The sequence below is a fragment of the Amphiura filiformis genome, chromosome 8 (assembly GCF_039555335.1).
Source record: "Amphiura filiformis chromosome 8, Afil_fr2py, whole genome shotgun sequence".
Lineage (NCBI taxonomy): Eukaryota > Metazoa > Echinodermata > Ophiuroidea > Amphilepidida > Amphiuridae > Amphiura > Amphiura filiformis.
The window spans coordinates 13,327,501-13,349,147 of NC_092635.1; the positions used below are offsets into that span (position 1 = coordinate 13,327,501).

At 35.9% G+C, this 21,647-nt stretch overlaps 3 protein-coding genes across 3 annotated transcripts in view; 2 read left to right on the forward strand and 1 right to left on the reverse strand.

The window, feature by feature from the left end:
- Positions 1 to 2,688: 2,688 nt before the first annotated feature.
- On the forward strand, positions 2,689 to 3,705 carry LOC140159420 (melatonin receptor type 1B-like). The gene has a single exon (XM_072182892.1). It carries the CDS (start codon positions 2,689 to 2,691, stop codon positions 3,703 to 3,705), a length of 1,017 nt encoding a protein of 338 aa, XP_072038993.1.
- A 725-nt stretch (positions 3,706 to 4,430) lies between these two features.
- Positions 4,431 to 5,444, forward strand: LOC140159421 (melatonin receptor type 1B-B-like). The gene has a single exon (XM_072182893.1). It carries the CDS (start codon positions 4,431 to 4,433, stop codon positions 5,442 to 5,444), a length of 1,014 nt encoding a protein of 337 aa, XP_072038994.1.
- A 13,790-nt stretch (positions 5,445 to 19,234) lies between these two features.
- The window catches only part of LOC140158647 (sodium/potassium/calcium exchanger 5-like), a 55,510-nt gene continuing 53,097 nt past the window's right edge, over positions 19,235 to 21,647 (reverse strand). The window contains exon 9 of the mRNA XM_072181815.1: positions 19,235 to 21,482. Within this exon, the coding sequence (XP_072037916.1) occupies positions 21,157 to 21,482 (326 nt within the window). The 3' untranslated portion in view covers positions 19,235 to 21,156. The remainder of the gene's footprint in view (positions 21,483 to 21,647) is intronic.

Sequence of the window (21,647 nt, forward strand, 5' to 3'; positions counted from 1 at the left end):
GGTCAAAAATATGAGGATGATTGTATGGACCATCCCCTGGCAAAACGGGGGGATTTACCCCCCGGGATCTACTGCTGACGAAAGCTTGACACTGATAGTTCTAAACTTGTCCGACGGCGACCCGCTAAAAACTCTCTAATTGATAGTTTAGAGACTTGAAAATTAGTTATAAAAAAGATGCTTAATTGTTTCTGAGTTACCTTCAATATTTACAAAATGTGCATAAATCATCTTCTCTAACATCAAATTTTAGCAACAGACTATTGTTCCTAAAATCATTTGGTTAATTCTATATTGGAACCATCTATACTTCGAATCCACAGAAAACTTGAAATTTAAAAGACATAGGGCCTAATTGTTTCCAATCCTCAATTTCTATATCGAAATCTATATTTGCCACTTATCAAGTTATTACCCAATTGTTTCAATCTCTGGCCCTACAAAGACATCGTAGAATCTGAGACGGAAGCAAGCACTTTTGTGTGAGCCATGTCTGTTATGGCAAAAAATTGGCCCTTTTTGTGTCTCATCACTTCAGCAAAATGTGGTATACTTTACAGATTTTTAAATCGATACAAAACATGGAGAAACATTTAACAAGGTCGTGTATTAAAATCTCAAAAGTTATGCATATTTTGTGAATATAATTTACATTTCCTTACGGCTAGAGCTACGGTGTTCAGAATTTAGCTGAGTTATCTCATAATTAAATTTTTGACTCGTGCTTAATTTTATCATGTAACATGTTTATGCAAAGTATTCTAGCCAATACTTTGCTGAGACCACACCTAAATACCTTAGGTATTACATGGTCTCAGATGTAACTTAATGTACAAAATTCTCCATGTCATACGTTTTGAAAGTCTGTTGTTGCTTTTCGATCATAATGTTCGATAATAATAATAATAGTAATAATAATAATAATAATAATAATAATAATGGAGCGTATCGCGCAAAATTCATCAAAAAGTTATGATACAGATGTTCGTGAACATTTTATCATCTTATACGGCATCTACAGAAGTACATTCGCAATCATAGGGAATATTGGCAACACACTTGTCATCTTGACTATTCTAACTACTACTAAACTTCAAACGACAACCAATGTATTTGTGTTTTCTTTAGCAATCGCAGATTTGAGCATCACCGGATTCTGGGAGCCTGCGACTGCAATAGGCATATTTGGGAGACGAGGGAAGTTTTACGAAGATTGGCCTCGTCTTTGCGCGGCTGTTTCCAGCGTTTGCTTCATCAGTTGCACCTGTTCGCTGTGGAACATAGGAGCAATTGCTGTAAATCGCTACGTGTTCATCTGCAAAAATCAACATTACACAAAGATATTCACCTGGAAAAACACCATCGCGATAGCGATTGCAATTTGGGTGATTTGTATCTTGGCCGATTTGAGTAATCATTTTGGATGGGGAGGACATACTTATGATGTCAAATTCATCGCTTGTTCTTATGATAGGTTAGCCGATTATGGTCATGTGTTGTTCACCATCTGTGTGTTTATCTCGTTACCAGTCATTCTTATTGTCGTTTGCTACGCACAAGTGTTTCTTACTTTGCGAAGAAGTTCCCAAAGAGTAAAAAATCAGATACAAGCAGCTTCTCAGCAAAATACGCACAACGTTAACAGCAAGGACTTGAAACTCTTGAAGATGCTTTTCACCATCTTCATCACATACATCTCCTTCTGGACATTCTACACATTGCTATTACTCATAGATTTTCGGGATAACATACCAGCTCCTGCCTATTTCATCGCAGGCATGATGGCTCACATGAGCAGTAGTATTAATTCGATCTTGTATGGTGTGATGAATAAGAATTTCAGAGATTCATATAAGAAGATTCTTTCTTGTGGAAGGTGGAAACCAAGTGCTATTCATCCATCTGGAGGAGGAGATTCAAAGGCTACGGGGTCAACAAGTGTTAAGTGACTTAAAAACAATATCATACTAAAACACAGGCGGACTGCACCAGAAAATGACCAATTCATTAGGAAAACAATGAATGATCAATGAATAATCAATGAATTAGGAGTACAAAATCACATATAGTATAAAATCACGTGTAATAACTTTCTTAGCTCTATAAAAAAAAAATAATAAAAATATAGGTCCCTCGTAGCTAGCTGCTGGTTTTCTTTGGTCACAACATTATACTAGAGGTAATTAGAGAAAATAATGCTATCATCGATTTATGGTCGGAAAATGCTGAGCCCTGAAAATTTGTTAAACCTCATAATGATTGTTCAACGTCTCAATAATGTCCTTTACTCTACCGACTTTATGCAATCTGATTTAATTCAAACCTTACTGAAAGAGCAAACATTATTACAAGACGTTATGCCACTATTAAGCTGAAGGTATCGCTAAATGAAAACTAACCAATACGAATGCAGTCTTTCTTGGACATAAAACAAGAAAATTTCACTTATTGGTTTAATCAAGACAATCTGTCGCTACTGGACTATGAATCTAGTTGCAACGCATCACACAGAGACGTAGAAATCATTACTATTTGCATTTCGTTACTACTAGAGCTACGGTGTTTCAGATTTTAGCTGAGTTCTCTCTTTGACGTGATCGTGCTTGTATCCTGTTTTTGTAACTTAAAGGACGAACTGAGTTCTCCATATTATACATTTTGAAAGTCTTTTGTTGTTTTTCGATCATAATGTTTGGTAATAGTTCATCAGATTTAAGAGGAAGTTATGATACAGATGTTCGTGAACATTTTATCATCTTATACGGCATCTACAGAAGTACATTTGCAATCATAGGGAATATTGGCAACACACTTGTCATCTTGACTATTCTAACTACTACTAAACTTCAAACGACCACCAATGTATTTGTATTTTCTTTAGCAATCGCAGATTTGAGTATCACCGGATTCTGGGAGCCTGTCACTGCAATAGGCATATTTGGGAGACGAGGGAAGTTTTACGAAGATTGGCCTCGTCTTTGCGCGGCTGTTTCCAGCGTTTGCTTCATCAGTTGCACCTGTTCGCTGTGGAACATAGGAGCAATTGCTGTAAATCGCTACGTGTTCATCTGCAAAAATCAACATTACACAAAGATATTCACCTGGAAAAACACCATCGCGATAGCGATTGCAATTTGGGTGATTTGCATCTTGGCCGATTTGAGTAATCATTTTGGATGGGGAGGACATACTTATGATGTCAAATTCATCGCTTGTTCTTATGATAGGTTAGCCGATTATGGTCATGTGTTGTTCACCATCTGTGTGTTTATCTCGTTACCAGTCATTCTTATTGTCGTTTGCTACGCACAGGTATTTCTTACTTTGCGAAGAAGTTCCCAAAGAGTAAAAAATCAGATTCCAGCAGCTTCTCAGCAAAATATGCGCAACGTTAACAGCAAGGACTTGAAACTCTTGAAGATGCTTTTCACCATCTTCATCACATACATCTCTTTCTGGACATTCTACACATTGTTATTACTCATAGATTTTCATGATAACATACCAGCTCCTGTCTATTTCATCGCCGGCATGATGGCTCATATGAGCAGTAGTATCAATTCAATCTTGTATGGCGTGATGAACAAGAATTTCAGAGATTCATATAGGAAGATTCTTTCTTGTGGAAGGTGGAAACCAAGTGCTATTCATCCATCTGGAGGAGGAGAAGATTCAAAGGCTACGGGGTCAACAAGTGTTAAGTGACTTAAAAACAATATCATACTAAAACACAAGCGGACTGCACCAGAAAATGACCAATTCATTAGGAGAACAATGAATGATCAATGAATTAGGAGTACAAAATCACATATAGTATAAAATCACGTGTAATATTCTTAGCTCTATAAAAAAATAATAATAAAAATATAGGTCCCTCGTAGCTAGCTGCTAGTTTTCTTTGGTCACAACATTATACTAGAGGTAATTAGAGAAAATAATGTTATCATCGATTTATGGTCGGAAAATGCTGAGCCCTGAAAATTTGTTAAACCTCATAATGATTGTTCAACGTCTCAATAATGTCCTTTACTTTACCGATTTTATGCAATCTGATTTAATTCAAACCTTACTGAAAGAGCAAACATTATTACAAGACGTTATGCCACTATTAAGCTGAAGTTATCGCTAAATGATAACTAACCAATACGCATGCAGTCTTTCTTGGTCATAAAACAAGAAAATTTCACTTATTGGTTTAATCAAGACAATCTGTCGCTACTGGACTATGAATCTAGTTGCAACGCATCACACAGAGACGTAGAAATCATTACTATTTGCATTTCGTTACTACTAGAGCTACGGTGTTTCAGATTTTAGCTGAGTTCTCTCTTTGACTTGATCGTGCTTGTATCCTGTTTTTGTAACTTAAAGGACAAACTGAGTTCTCCATATTATACATTTTGAAAGTCTTCTGTTGTTTTTCGATCATAATGTTCGATAATAGTTCATCAGATTTAAGAGGAAGTTATGATACAGATGTTCGTGAACATTTTATCATCTTATACGGCATCTACAGAAGTACATTCGCAATCATAGGGAATATTGGCAACACACTTGTCATCTTGACTATTCTAACTACTACTAAACTTCAAACGACAACCAATGTATTTGTGTTTTCTTTAGCAATCGCAGATTTGAGTATCACCGGATTCTGGGAGCCTGTCACTGCAATAGGCATATTTGGGAGACGAGGGAAGTTTTACGAAGATTGGCCTCGTCTTTGCGCGGCTGTTTCCAGCGTTTGCTTCATCAGTTGCACCTGTTCGCTGTGGAACATAGGAGCAATTGCTGTAAATCGCTACGTGTTCATCTGCAAAAATCAACATTACACAAAGATATTCACCTGGAAAAACACCATCGCGATAGCGATTGCAATTTGGGTGATTTGCATCTTGGCCGATTTGAGTAATCATTTTGGATGGGGAGGACATACTTACGATGTCAAATTCATCGCGTGTTCTTATGATAGGTTAGCCGATTATGGTCATGTGTTGTTCACCATCTGTGTGTTTATCTCGTTACCAGTCATTCTTATTGTCGTTTGCTACGCACAGGTGTTTCTTACTTTGCGAAGAAGTTCCCAAAGAGTAAAAAATCAGATACCAGCAGCTTCTCAGCAAAATACGCGCAACGTTAACAGCAAGGACTTGAAACTCTTGAAGATGCTTTTCACCATCTTCATCACATACATCTCCTTCTGGACATTCTACACATTGCTATTACTCATAGATTTTCGGGATAACATACCAGCTCCTGCCTATTTCATCGCAGGCATGATGGCTCACATGAGCAGTAGTATTAATTCGATCTTGTATGGTGTGATGAATAAGAATTTCAGAGATTCATATAAGAAGATTCTTTCTTGTGGCAGGTGGAAACCAAGTGCTATTCATCCATCTGGAGGAGGAGATTCAAAGGCTACGGGGTCAACAAGTGTTAAGTGACTTAAAAACAATATCATACTAAAACACAAGTGGACTGCACCAGAAAATGACCAATTAGGAGTACAAAATCACGTATAGTATAAAATATGAAAAGTTCCTATACAAATCGTTTTCGAAAACATTCATGGTAAAAAAAAAGTTGCCAGAAATTGTGCAAATGTCAGGTTATATAAATTTACATGTATAAAGAGTACTAGGTTTTAAAAGTTTTGATGACATTCAAAACACTTTTGAAAACTTGCTGCAAAATATTCTACCATGGCGTTATTTAAAGGGCATATCTATTGCAAAAACAAGTTTAACTCCATTCGAAGAGAATAATTATTGCATTACAAGTTGACACTAATTGTAATTTTTTATTCGTATTTCTCCTGAAATAAAAAGACAAATGCTAGTTCGTACGGCTCTTAAGTTCACCGTTCGAAGCGAACGGACTGATGACGTACATTATATGAACAGTAGTCTCCTCTGCAGCCAGTTTGGTTACGCGTAACCAAACCAGCCAGTTTGGTTACGCGTAACTAAACTGGCTCTTTTATGTTCATTGATGTGTGTAATGCGCGACCTTCGAAGGCTTCTACACGAACAATTGGGAAGGCACAACAAAATGTTAGTTCCCGGGCCATGGGAATTTGTTATAAATACAATATTGATATGTCATGCTCCAATTCTGATCGTACAGTGAAATTGATCTAAAATATTTTTTAGTCCAAGTATTTCTCATCAAGTTGATATCCATATGAATTGTAATATCACAATTTACTAATATATAATAAAGAAGCGGCCTGATTTTATCCATATGTGTAAAAACCATTACATTTGTAATACTTGATTCAAAGATTTTTTTTCTGATAAAAGGTAGGTTATGATATGAAAATTGAAAGTTGAACAAATACACCTGATCCGTGAACTTTGTCTTTTTTTAAAGACAATTTTTGTTTTATTTTGCAACGTGGTAAATTATGATAACACTAAGTGATAACATTGAACAGTATTATGAAAGAAACTTTAATATCGAACCTGTAACCTTCAACATTATTTTCACATGGGTTGTAAATACACGCGTAGAAAGAGTGGAATAACAAAATGTGCGTATTCAATTGGGAACAATAATAAACGTTAATTAGATTTTATGAGTTTTAAAGACTGGTTGTTTGTATTACAAATGCTACGATCTACCGGGACGATCTATATAATGAAGACCGAATCACGCTTTTCAAGTTCACGCACGGAATGCACAACAAACGCATTAAATCTTTAATGGAAGACATAGTAAACGATTTTGTAATCAACATAGACAATACAGTCTAAACGCAGGACAACCGTTCTTTTGTTCTGCTTAGTCGCGCTAAAAGTCGATCGATACATGTTAAAATCAGCACAATTCCGAGATACACCTTTTTGCTATGAAATTTATTTTCTCGGTCAAATATAAAGCTAATTTTTTTTTTCTTCAGTAATGTCAAATAAAAACATAGTGCTTGGATGAACTTTTTTTTTTTAAATCCTGGTGTTAAAATTAAGCATCAAATTGTGTCTTTTAGTGTGATATTTTTGATTTTTATAGGCCTTTAGTTCGCCCGTGAGCTTTTTGCAGAATTCATTTTTAGCGTCTCAAACTAATATAGTTTGCTAAAGAAAGATATTTCCCACCTCTGTAAAGCACATCGTGTGGGTCTATATATTATAGTTTTGTCAGAATTTCCGTTTTGATTCCATAATTTTTGAATACCAGCTGAAAAAAATTTCAAATCCACGCGTGAAATACTAGCATTGTGGATCGATATCTCTGGGTGCCCGGCCTGGATACAGTTTTGCCAGAACTTCAATATAGCAAAGAAATTACCTAGTGTTTCGGTATAGTGCCTTTTGTTTGTGTTTGTTTGAAATTGCTTAAACCCACCGAAAGTCATAATGAAGCAGCCAAAACAATACAAGGTTAAACACGGAAGTTTATAACAACCTATTATAATGACCTAAAGGAAAAATCATTTATGGTAACAATGAGCCTTGCATTGTAAGTCATGGTTCAAATGTGTTGAGTACCCACCCCACCCCCATAGGCCTACATAATATTACATACCGGTACCTTATAATATTTATATAGCACGGCTATAGCTATACATTTAGTAAGTAGGTCCTATAGCGCTAAATTATGACAAATAGGCCTACACAAACCCGAACGCAAGTCTGAAGGGTGTAATGAAAATGCCAACCCGCGATGGGGGGGGGGGGGTCATTCAAAATTCACCTGGAGATAGGAGGGACAGAAAATTATTAAAATCCCCTCTAATAACACGCGAATTTTTCTAGGTTTGGACAGTGGATTTTCCCATGGATCTCATCCTAGGTAAATAAATAAACAAACAAACAAACAAACAGACAAAATGGTTTTCATAATCATGGAATCCATAGCCCCTATAAATTGAAATTGCAGGCTATCACGGGAGCAAATTTCCAAAATCCACCTCATTTACCAGAATTGGGGATTTGGGCTACCAAATCGCTGGTCAGGCAATCCTGGTTTTCAATGGAAAAGGGACCTGGGTTGACAACAATTGAAATATCGATTATTTGTGCTGGTTGCTCTCGAGGTAAAGTACTAAGTTTGACATTTTCGGAGCATGGAGGGGAAAAGGGTAAAATAAAAACGGAAATTCTGACAAAACTATAATATATAGACCCGTACGATGTGCTTTACAGAGGTGGGAAATATCTTTCTTTAGCAAACTATATTAGTTTGAGACGCTAAAAATGAATTCTGCAAAAAGCTCACGGGCGAACTAAAGGCCTATAAAAATCAAAAATATCACACTAAAAGACACAATTTGATGCTTAATTTTAGCACCAGGATTTAAAAAAAAAAATGTTCATCCAAGCACTATGTTTTTATTTGACATTACTGAAAAAAAAAAAAAAAATTTGCTTTATATTTGACCGAGAAAATAAATTTCATAGCAAAAGGTGTATCTCGGAATTGTGCTGATTTTAACATGTATCGATCGACTTTTAGCGCGACTAAGCAGAACAAAAGAACGGTTGTCCTGCGTTTAGACTGAATACGCCTGAAAATTCAGCATTTGCTCTGGTTGTGACGATCAATAATTAAGCAACGCGAGTATTTTAGTATTATACCAGTCTTTAAAAAATAGTTTAAGACACCAGGTGATTGTAAATGTAAAAAATGAGCAAAAAAAATTAGCCAAAAAAAATCGATAGTGTTCAATAACACAATGATAGCGCAGGATACAGACTTGACAACATGGCAGGTTTACAAATTGAGACTCCTGATTTTAAACTATTTCCAGCCATTTGAAACATCTGTCGTACAACGCGAAAGTATCACGGGCCTGGCACAGTGTCACCGCCCCGATATCTTCATGGCAGAAATCGCCATGATGGTAGGCTGAATCCACTAGTTCTTCAACAGCCACGCATGGCCATTTTGTTCCGACCTATAATAGTTTTGAGACTATGGGCCGAGGGATCTCCGACTAAAGCTATTGACAATCGCCTGGTCACTGACCGCTGTAGATGTCAGTGAGCGTCATCTGCTTTAGACTGATATTTAGTCTACACTGCGCTAGTACCGTGTTGTGGCCCTGCAGGGTTGACGAATGAGGGCAGCAGTCATTTATTTTGTTCTGCACATATAAAAAGTCCGAATTTTTGTCAGTTTTTTATTTCAAAACGCACGGTTGTTTGTCAGTACGCACGCTTATGACTGACATGTTCTTTCAACATATATTCAAGTGCAAGCCTTACAATTGGTTTCTTTAGAAATCAAAAATGACGGGAGATATTCATCATTTTTCTACCCCGGTATCCAAAGATCTATCGTCTGAATATCAAATAGCAGATAACTCGGCTACCCAATTGCCCTAGCCCACCTGAAAAGGACAAGAGTGCGAGCGGTTACTTCAAATTATCTCATTGCCACAATGTGGTTTAATCGTTCAGGAATTCTATAGAGAGGTGAGACGCTGCTGATTTTATTGTCCCCTCAACAATGTAGGATTTTGATTCTATTTGGTCGTTACTAACAATAGGTGATCATTGTCATTGATTTGGAACGAATAGAAATGTCAACTCTATTTTGCATTATTATTATCAGCGGCGTGATAATAAATACACATGTATTGATTTAGTCTCCCTGCCTGTATAATATAATTATTTACCTGACGTTGTCGCTGTGCTGGGCCTCCTTACTGTAGCCCAATCTCAGACCATTTGTTTATCGTCGTACCGTATAACTATATGGCGTTACAGATGTGTTCAATCAATTAAAATATCTCCGACGAAAACTCTTGAACAAATCATTTGAAATGGTTTAAATAAAAGCTGTATTGTTTCATTGAATGAAAATAAAGTGGCTTTATGGCTAATTCTATATGTATTGAATCTGATTCAGTGAACATGTATATACACCATTTGCTCCATTTCTTGATTTTCTCTACCATTAAGGCGAGCCTAACACTTTCATTTATTTTCCATTCTTTGTCTGTTCTTAAACTGTTTGACTGCATTTTTTAAATCTCAATCTACCCTTCCCCCTCTTTCACTTCAATACGTAAGTTTCGCTTTTTCGGTATCTCTGGCGTTCTCCTCAGTATTTCCTTTGTGCCTCTTGTTATTACTTCCTCTTACCTGTCCCTCTTCTGTTTACCTTCTCTGTCCCTCATATTAAACAACATGTCTTAAGACACGAAATTTTTACATATGTCATAATGGTGCATTTATCATTATATAAAACGTAATATGCATCCGAGGCTCACATCGAAAGAGATTGTGGCTACCATTAGAGGGAACAATATCGCCGTTATCCATGTTATGAGTCACTCCTCTCTTAATCAGAAAAGAAGTTGATAAAAGTTACAAAAGGGTCAGTGCCCGGGGGTCAGTGTCACCTTAAATTTAATGTAGGTCTATTGAATACTATACCTACGACGAGAAATAATGATAAAGCCATTTATGGATTATAAGGATATCCACCACAAATATACCGCGCGCCGTTGGTTACTCATAAAAGCATTTTGCAATTTACACAGTGACCCATTTTTTTATTTATTTATCCAGAGAAGATGAGAAGAAATTTCTTCTCATCTTCTCTGATTTATCTATTTAACAATAGGCTAGAAAGCCTGGACAAGCCCAATAGTGAAACCACTAAATTAAAGGGATGCCCATTACATCAAAACAATTAAAAACAAATAAAAATAATACATTTTAGGACAAAGGACAGAAATGACAGAAACGTCATAATTATAGACTACAATGTACATGTCCCCTTGGTTTAATTATGACTGTCATTTACGACGTTTGCCTCAGGTGGAACCTGATACCATTATGGTCTCAGGGTGGAACAATGTAGTAAATTCAGTCATTTGTCAAAATCAAGATTTATTTTTTCTTGTCATATTTTCCCCACTAAACAAACAATATGCTGGCACAAAAATTATTATATAGGCCCTACATGTGTTGGATTTACAATTCTTTAATATATTTGCTCTTTTATTTACACAACAATGGAACACGGAAAGAGCTTGGACACTTCATTTCGGTCATCAAAAAGATCAATTTTCAATAGTGACAAAATGCTCTTTTCATTTTACTGAATGTGTCATTTGTCTATCATAATCAATGACATTGTTCACTTTATGACCTTCATATTTCGACGTTTCTTCAAATTTCACACTTCATCACTTATTTTCATATTTTTTTACACAATCGCACATCAAGCGTAAAAGTATCTATCATTCAAATCAAATATTCTTTGAGTTTACGATTGATTTTCATTAGACATTTATAAATAGATGACAAAATGGGACTAAGTGAAATGTAAGGAAATGAAGGAAAACGAGATTGTCACATCAAGTGCTCAAATAGACCGAAACATCATGGCCTTGATTCTGTAGCCCTGGGTGTTCCTTCCTCATCATAGGCTGCGTGCGGTGAAGTCAGTGCTCCTCGTATCAAACCCAAACCCGCTGGAGCCATGCAACTCAAAATTTGGAAACATATTGTTTTAATAGTAGGCCTCAATCTAAGATTGAAAACAAAACTTCATCGGACCACGCCTCTTTAAAACTACAATTCAGTACCATAATTTTAAGAGTAATTTAACTGTTTTAAACTGGGCTTGTCCTTTGAATTCATAACAAAATCATGACAATAATAATCAGGCTTGTATTTCATTGAATATTTGGCATACTTTTGACAAGTTATTATCAAGAATAGAGCGAGAATATATATCCACATGGTATAATGTTCTTTAAATCACGAATATGCCTATGTCACTGATAAAAATACCCTCTTATATGAAGAGACCTGGAATATTGTATATAGTTGTGGGTTTTCGCTGATTTAGCGTTGAATTGGGAAGAAACAGGCATTTCATTAGACACTAAACCTGATGGGTACCAATCATTTTGATACACCCTGTAGTTGTGGGTTTTCGCTATTCACTGGGAAAATTAAACGATTTTTAATGTTTGTGTGTTTCATCAATCATAATTATGAATAAAAATTCCCTTTAAAAGGGAAAGCCAGCCTCAATGTAGAAGAGGTCTTGTAATTAGTTTTGGTCAATGTGAAAGGCATTTTTAGGATCACGCTTACATCTACATGACAGTCCACCAAACCATCAACGATGAGAACATGCACACTGAAACAGCAGAAAACATTAATTCCTAATCTCATGTCAACTCTTTTAATTCATTACATGTACTCCAAATTGTTCTGGTCTGTTTGTTTTTGTTGTTGTTGTTGTTGTTGTTGTCGTTGGTTTTTTTTGTCTTTTCAGCTTTTTACCCACGATATCTCAATTTCCAATTTTGTAATACCAGAACTTACGAACTCAATATCTTCGCTTAGGAATGTCCGATTTCACTGCTTTCGATATATACACTGCCGGTTTGAGTTAACTTACATGTACATTTTATTTTAAAATAACTTAATTAATTCGCAATGTATAGTTTAAGCCTACTATATTATAATAGATAGTGGCCAGCACATTTATAAAGGACTGGTTACTCACTACAATCTTCACTCTTAAACTGTGTTTTTCTGAATGTGCTGATCATGTTGATTGCTAGTCGGAAACTCCTGCGAAGCTATGGACATGGCATCTTACATACTCCATTCTATAACAGTCTGCCTAGTGCCTTGTGTGTTTTCTCTTCAATCATTTTGTTGAATGTAATTTTATGAATCAAATAGTTATGTGTCATTTTATTTATAATAAAGAAGTTATTAAATTAATAAAGTAAGACAATTTATTTATCTATAAGTGCATGTCAAATGGGGTACATTGTTCAATACTATATGCATAAATTATGCCCATATTATAGCTAGGCCCTAAAAACTTTATTTTGCATCGGATTTTTCCCGTTGAAAAGACAAAACTGATGTTTATGATAGCAACCATTTCATCAATAACATTTTGAGTCATTTTTATCCATAAAACGACACAGGATATGATAGATAACTACTTTCACATCAATATGGTCCATATGATCACAGATTGTTGAGAATCTGTGATATGATCCGGGATATGATGAAGATTTTGATTCTATAGATCTGTTATCAACATGATATCACGCTGTTCAGTGGTCAAGGAGTAAGGACCCCGGTCAAGGACACTGATATGACATCATAGGTGATGTCAGATTTTCTTCTGCTGACCATATGATGCTATATATATTAACTATTATTGTTACATTTAGGCCTTTAAACTTTTTAAAGTCATAATTAATTAGTTCAAACATAACTTTGGTAATACTCACTCGTTTTCGTTCGTTGAAACGGCAAAACATACTTACTTTTCCTAACAAATCGAATTAAAATATTTAAAAAAAAATTTAACCACAAAAAGTAAAAAAAAAAATCATTCCAATACCACTAAAATATAATCTCTTGAGTAAACTGACCCCAAACCTGAAACAGGTACCAGCCCCGAATGGGCTGGCGAAAACTACATATTTTGCATTTCATGATTTTGCATGTTTCGCCATTCACAGGTAAATCTACACTATTTTCTATTGCAGGTCATAATTGTTATGGAGTGTCGCCAGTCATCGGTAAAACTACACTATTTGCAATAACAGGTCATGATTTTTGCGTGTATCGCCAGTCAACCGTAAAATTACACTTTTTTAATTGCAGGTCATTTGCATGTGTCGCCAGTCGGTAAAACTACATATATTTTCAATAGCAGGTCATGATTTTTGCGCGTGTCGCGTCGCCAGTCAATCGTCAAACTGCACTATTTTCAATTCTCGCGATTCCAAATACAGCGCGCCACCAACGACGGCAGTGAAAATTGGCATTTCCCGTGTCTGGGGTCGACATCCTTTTTCATCAACCATAGCTGACCATGTTTGTGATTATTACTCTAAAAACACAATGTTTTGTAGTACTTTTTGAAATTTTTTGAGACTTTCTGTGTTGAAGTGAAATATTGCAGTTTGATATTCATAGATGTCCTTTTCTAAAACCCGCACACTTGATGTTGATACTATAGGTGTTAACTTTTTGTTATCCCATTTTCTAAAACCGCCCTTTTTTGTTTTTAAACTTTACGATGCTTTTCAGCCCGAAACGCGCGAGCCTAGTCAATGCGAAGTAGCCCTAGGCCTGTCCTCTTTTTTTTAATGGAAAACGCATAGGTTTTTATTTTGGTTATTAGAATAAATTGTTTTAATTCTTTCTGAATTTATTGTTTGTTCAATACGATAATAATATAACACCAACATCCATACTATAGGTGTTGCGTTTTTGTAATCGGCCTACATTTACTAAAAATGTGGGGTTTTTTTTGGAACGAAGGCGCATATAGCGGCCCGCCGCGCGGGATAGGCCTACAGCAAAGAAATTCAAGTAAATTTTAAAAAGATTCTTAATACTCATTACTTATAAACATGCATCACATTGGTTTGCCGTTTTGTTATTATTGTAATTGTTTGATTTGTCCTTATTTTATGTTTAGCCTAAATTTGTATTTTTAATTCAAACATTAAAAAAATTACGATCACAATAAAACACTTTGTAGGCATAGCTTACCGCATAAAAATAGCATTTATTTTTTGTTAATATTTCAATTTGAGACTTTAATGCATAAGTTCAACAATACCTCATAGAGTTCTAGCATTATAATAAAGATGAAGAAAGTTTCAAACTGCAAAAGAGTACATGAATTTTAAAAGATCATTATTTTAAGGCATATCAAGAAAATCTGCATGAAAAAACTTTATAACTTTAGAACCAAGTATGCTAGACCTTTGGTGTTTTCAATTTAAAATGATAGCCTAATTTACAGTAACACAATTTTCAAAAATGCCTCCTTTGGCCCCCATGAACCAGATCGTGTCACAATTAAGGTTTAAATTTGACAATTGTCATACCCGATTTTAATATTAATTCATGTTTCTTTTTCATATTTTATTTTTACTTCCGCTTTCTTGCATGTCATACCATCTTTATTTCATCTTTCCCCTTTAATAATTCATAACCCAAGGAAATTTACTCTTAATGTAGGCCTAGGCCTACTCCCAAATAGCACACGTTGGTTTGGAATGAGTTTCTTTTTAGTCATATTATCGGTCGGCACAACATTGAAAAATCAAACTTTTTCGACTAAATATTCAATTGGACAATTTTAAACACCTAGGCCTGGGCCTATACATGTTTTTTTTTAAAGAAAATGAAAAAATGGGAAAGATTAAAATCTTTCCCATTTTCTTTTTCTTTCTCATGAAATTATAAGTCAACACTGTGAAAAGAACTGAACTGTAGTGTAGTCCAACCTTTACGGCCTATTCATACAGAAGGGTAGGCCTATTCGAGCTCCCGCACCAAATTTATTGAGGGGGCTGAGTCCCAAGCCCCTGGTTCATAAGCCTATGTAATTTTGTTGACAGAATTGCACCACGAGAGTTTATTTTAAAAATTAACAGGTTTATTTGTTTAGTGCAAGTATATATTTTCTCCCGACATTGTACATTGGGGGCAAAGTGTTTTATTTATAAGGCTATATAGAAGGAAATGGCTTCTAAATTTACGACCTTTCATGATCATACAGTAGGCCTACATCATGCTACAAAGAGCGTTTCAAAACGTCACACGAAAATGCTTATCTATTCAAGTTTGTTAAAAAGGTTATAAATGTAAAACATCTCGATAGGCCTAGGTTAGCAAGAAAAAATAATAAAAATAAAAATAAGACAAGCGTTCAAAACATTTATGAAAACCAAACGCTTTTATCTTAATCATATGTATGGTAATAATTATGGGAAAAGTTATCCAATCAAGAAATAAAAAAGGCACGAATTTGAGTTTTAGATTAAATTACCTGTTTGAAATTGTCTTGCATCAAAAGCATTTGCTATTATCAACTCGAAAATTGACATTTTGACATCGGGTTTATAGGCCTAGATGGTCGATCAGAGACATCAACATTTTTGACTTCGAGTTTTAACCGTAGATGGTTGAATAGGAATAGAGTACATTTGAAATTCGAAAACGTTTTAATCGTATTAAAAAAAATGCTTTACGCTGTCCATGCTGTTAAAATATGTATTGAATATTTCGTTCTTCTAAATATTGAGAATTAGGCCTACTTTACTTAAAACGAACAAGGTTTAAACATTTGGGTTTTTTTAAAGGATATATATAAAGTAGGCCTATCCCCAATCATATTTTTCACTGTTTTCTTTTCTTGTAAACGAGAGCCTAAAGTATTTTCCCAAGCGCCTCGGATCGGGCTCGGAAAAGTTTGAAAATAAGGGTTTAATTGATGCCCATTATTTTGTGAACATTCACAGAGCTAGGCCTAAACCATAACTGTCGAAATTAACTTTAAAAAGGAGGCAGAAATGAAAAAAAAAATCGTCGGAGGGTTGAATCAACAGCTGATCATCATCAACGTAAATAAACAAAAGTGGTGGGTCGATGGTTCATCGTCGACGCGTCATGGATGTCGACTTTTACCCATGATGCTCTGCGCGAAGTAGATCAGCCAGGCGTGATCGTAGGTGGCGCGCTGTATTTGGAATCGCGTCAATTGCAGGTCGTGATTTTTACGTGTATCACCAGTCATCGGTAAAACTACACTATTTTCAACTGCAGGTCATAATGTTTGTGTGTATCAAAATTTAAAAAATAATTATTTATTATTTTCACCAGTATTAAAACTGCATTACTTTCAATTGCATGATTTTTGCGTGTTTCGCCAAGGCAAACACCGGTAAAACTACACTGTTTTCAATTGCCGGGTATAATAGTTGTGTGTATCGCCATTTACCAATAAAACTACACTATTTTCAATGGCAGGTTATGACTCATGCGTGTGTCGCCATTCACTGGTAAAACTACACTATTTTCAATTGTAGGTCATGATTTGAGCTGATTTGTGCGTGTTTCACCATCCATCATCTACTAGTAAAATTACACTATTTCAAAGAGAATATTGTTCAAGGTTGCGCCGCAGGCTTACAAAGAAACAACGTTGCTCCAAAAACAACAGTAGGGGAGACCGGGGATGGAAGTTACACGGGGAAGTTGTTACACCTCTCAGTGTGCCAAGCTGGAATAAGAGAGGGCAGGCTAACTGACATCCATATGTTGCCTACACATCACTGGGATATACTGCCAATCGCGAGCTTTCTCCATTGTTCTACTAAAGAGTTAAGTCAAAACGCTTTTTTTGTCCTTTCCAAGTAACTTTCTGACAAAACTGTAATATTGTGATAGCTCTAACGACTGGAGGTGCATAATGCTAGCTTGTTATGGTAAATATAATATGTGTAGGTCACTAATATATCCCCGAGTCATGATCTGTAATTCTGCCTCAGGGTTGTGTTATAATGGCTTATGTGTGCAAAACTCCCTATGGGGATAGTTGTTACACTGTAACAACCTACCCCATGTAACAACCTACCTTTACATGTGTTGAACTAAATTTTGTTTCAATTTTCACATTTAACTATTTCATATGTTTACTGTGTATTTTGCTTTACCTAGAGCTGTAATTGCTCTACTGTTAATGATGCCAAGAACCTGGAAATGGAAGACAGAGAGGGGGAAACACATCTTAATGTAATGGAAGCTGCTGTCCAACGTGTGTTGGAATATGGCGATTCTTTGCGAGTTGCAGCGGCTGCCCATAATATAAGAGCATCATAGTTTAATATAAATGAACATATTATAGAATAAAAATGATCTAAACGCTTCTAAAGGCATATAAAAGGTACATAAAATTTTGTAACATTGTAACAACTTACCCCGCATGGTGTAACAACTTACCCGGTATGCAGGGTAAGTTGTTACAAAAAATTACCTTCATTAGTTAATTAGTAGTTAATTAGTTGTTTGATGTTTTCATGTTTTGTATGCCCAAAGTTTTAGTAAACATAATGTGCTAACCACAGACCCAAGATGGAGTGTTTGAGTTCTTTCATTGGACTTAAAAGGGGCAAAATGTAAATTTTGTAACGTCCATCCCGGTCTCCCCTAAACTAGCCCTCGATAGAGGGCAGGGCCTGAAGAATGAAGGAAATTATGGAATAAAAAGTTTAAAAAGTTTAAAGTATCAAATGGGTGACGGGCTGCCCAGTATCATTAAAAAAACATCAAAAAATATTGTTAGATATACTGGGTATTGCATCAACAAAAAACATCAATGCCGCAGGCCTGAGGTCGGAGACTCTCATACGACAACGAAACACTCCAAGTGGGACTTAATATAAGGGCCCCGCAGGGCAAGAAAGTAAGAGTATCCTTAATGTAACATTGACCAACAGTAACCTTAATGTAGCCTAACATATTTGAGTTACTATATTATTTTACCCCATAATTTCCCTCACTCTTCAGGCCCTGCCCTCCATCGGGGTCTAAGTTATAGTAGAGACAGCCCGAAACCCTTAAGGTTACTCTCTTTCTTTCTTTCTTTCTTACTTTTTTGCCCTGCGGGCCCTTATATTGGGGTCCCACTTGCTTGGAGTGTTTTGTTGGCGTATATCTAACAACATTTTTCAAGGTTGCGCCGCAGGCTTACAAAGAAACAATGTTACTCCAAAAACAATAGCAAACAAGCTTAAACTATAAATTAGCCCCGATAGAGGGCAGGGCCTGAGGAATGAGGGAAATTATGGGGTAAAAAGTAAAAAAAGTTAAAAGTATGAAATGGGTGACGGGCTGCCCAGTATCAATAAAAAAACATCAAGGCCGCAGGGCCGGCAGGCCCGAAGCTGGAAACTCCCACACGACAACTAAACACTCAAAGTGGGACCCCATTACCCCAATATAAGGGCCCTGCAGGGCAAGAAAGCAAGAGAAACCTTAATGTAACATTGACCAACAGCAGCCTTAATGTAAACCAGAGGGCGCTATTTTCTGCCGTATATTCAGTCTAATAGACTGCTTACGAGTATAGGTTCAGTGCCATACGTACAGACTGAATAGACCAGGTTGATTGAACACAATTAATGAGACGAATAGAAATAAAGCAACGATAAATAACGATATTAAGTAAATATTACTTTTAATAACATGATTAGTACATTTCCATTCCTCCAATAAGTTAATAACCTTGTTTCAGATTTACATTTACATTATGCATATAATTTGTTAACATTTTGGGTTAATATTACCTGTGCAGATTACCAAATATCTTGGTGGTGTGATTCATTTCAATCCCGGGGAGGGATTCTTCAAAAAGATTTGTACGGGAATGTATCACGCAGACTTTCGGATGCTGACTTTCTCTATTCTTTTTGCTGTTTTTGTTACATCGGTATACCAAAACACACCCAAAAGGCAGCAAAATTTGCCCAAATAGGGTGCTTTAAATGGCACTTTTGCTCAAATGTGCCCAATTGGGTGAATTGGTCTCCACTGAATACCCACCCATCGATATACCAAAATTGCTGAAAAGTTACCCCAAAACTGTGGCACATCCCCGTACACCCTTCAACCAGGAAGAACCCCCTATGGTATTTCCTCAAATAATCTCTAGCCATTCTTCTCAACAATGTTTTTGCTTTTGTGTTGTGTTGTTCATAATCATGATAATTTAGGCAAGCATACCTGTACACCGTTGTACACTATGTAGTGTTTCTTTCTGTAACTTTGTTAACATTTTAGAAGCTAAACATATGTGTCAAATTGTTGAAAATCGACAAACAAAACTGCAGAGCTAAGCTAAAATAATGTATTTTGTAAAATCCATTGCACACAAAATGTTGAAAACGATACTTAGAACGGCATATGCAGTTCTCCGTGATAGAGCATAGAAGTTTGAACACCTACTCCACACCAAACAAATAGTTACGATGGGTAAAAGCCAAAGTCAATTTTACATAACAGAACAATAATGAATTTCACAAAGTCACGATGCATGGGATAAAACAAGAAATTCGGTCCATGATTAAATTCCCGAATAACATAAAGGCCAACATTCCAGTTTTCGATTACGATCAATCGACGTACATTTGACATTGACCACTTTATCTTATGATATGATCAAAAATTGCACATGATTCTCAAAGTCAGTGGTCTTATAATAAAATATAATCTGCATCTTTATAATAATCAGGTTGACCATTTTCTTGATGTTAAAAATCAACCCTCTAAGTGATATATTGCTAAAATTGCAATTGTTAAAAATACCTTTCTAAAAAATGGTATAGAGCAAATCACACAAATATTCCCGAGCTGCTAGAAATAAGTCAATCCTACTCGTATATCCAGTATCTAATCATGCTTTCCTTATAAACCTTGGTCCGTTTCACAAAGACTTACGATCAATCTTAAGTTTGACTTGGTAAGTGTGTTGTTAACCTTATTATTAGAACGGTAGACAATGGACCAAGAGACTTGAATTAATGTCAAGGACCCAAAAAGGAAGACAGGAAAAGTTAGGAGAGATAACATCATCGTACATTAATATATGACAACTTATAGGAGTGACAAGAAATGAGTAGATGACAAATGCTTGAGGAGGGCCCCGAGGGAGCCCTATCAAATCAAACTTAAGATCGAGTAGTCGTAAGTTCTTCGTTACACAGACCCACTTTGAATATAAAGAAATTTAACTGAGGAATCTTAGAAACCTACAATGGGTCAACAAAATGCGAAAAAAAACCCAATCAACATAGCGATTGATGCCACTCGGATGAAGAAGGAAATTTAAAGTAACATATTGGGTGGTTTTTTTAAAAGTATAAGCCTGATCATCAGTTTGGTTTGTAGTATAAGGTTCTCAAATGCAAGAAACGGTCCGATAAAGAACCCACCACAACTATATCAACATTGTCGGTGGGTAGTACACAAAATACTTGTATTTTGTGCCGACATTGCTGGTTCTTTCTGTTCATTTTTTTGAAGGTGTCCTATACGGGATATTTTATATAATAACCTTTAAAAACATGATTAAATTGAGAGTAGAAATAACTGAGAAAAACTCTTATTTGATCATAATTCGTAATATTTTTTCTCATACCGACGAACACCAAATAAATACAAACCGTGCCTTTTGTATTATGCTGAACGTAGAGGGCGATGTGTTCAGTGCTAAGTTGTTTTTACTATATGTTGTCTATAGTACCCTCGCTCTACGAATCACGTAAGACATTTCGTGGGCTATAGGCCTATATATAGGGTAGAAATAGTGATATGATATTCCTCAATATGAAGAAATCATGACCAGTTGTAATACTTATAACGGATCTGTTTCACACATTGTATGTGGTGGTTCGAGAAAACTTTGCGTGATAGCTCCAGCTGACAATAGTACTATATACATTATAAGTGATATAACTCCAGTTCTTTTATTAATCCGCCAATTATTTAAACCCAAAAATAATAACGATACAAGATATGATATAAGAAGCACACTGGCAACATATCGAAAGCCATGGGTTTCGAGATGCACTGGTTGGTTGTGTTGTGTAGTACTTCGTGCGAACCACACCATCCCAAGACACACACAGATTTCAAACGTATTGCTACCCATGATGTTACCGATGGCTAAGTCGTAATAGCCTGTGATGCATGGATGATAATGGGAAAGACACAAAAACACCTGTGATAATAATGTGTTAGATGATTGACATAATACATTTTCCCCCACATCCCACAATACACTTTTCCAGAGGTATTGCCGCCTATGATATGCGCATGTCCGCATTCGAATGTGCATGCGGGGAC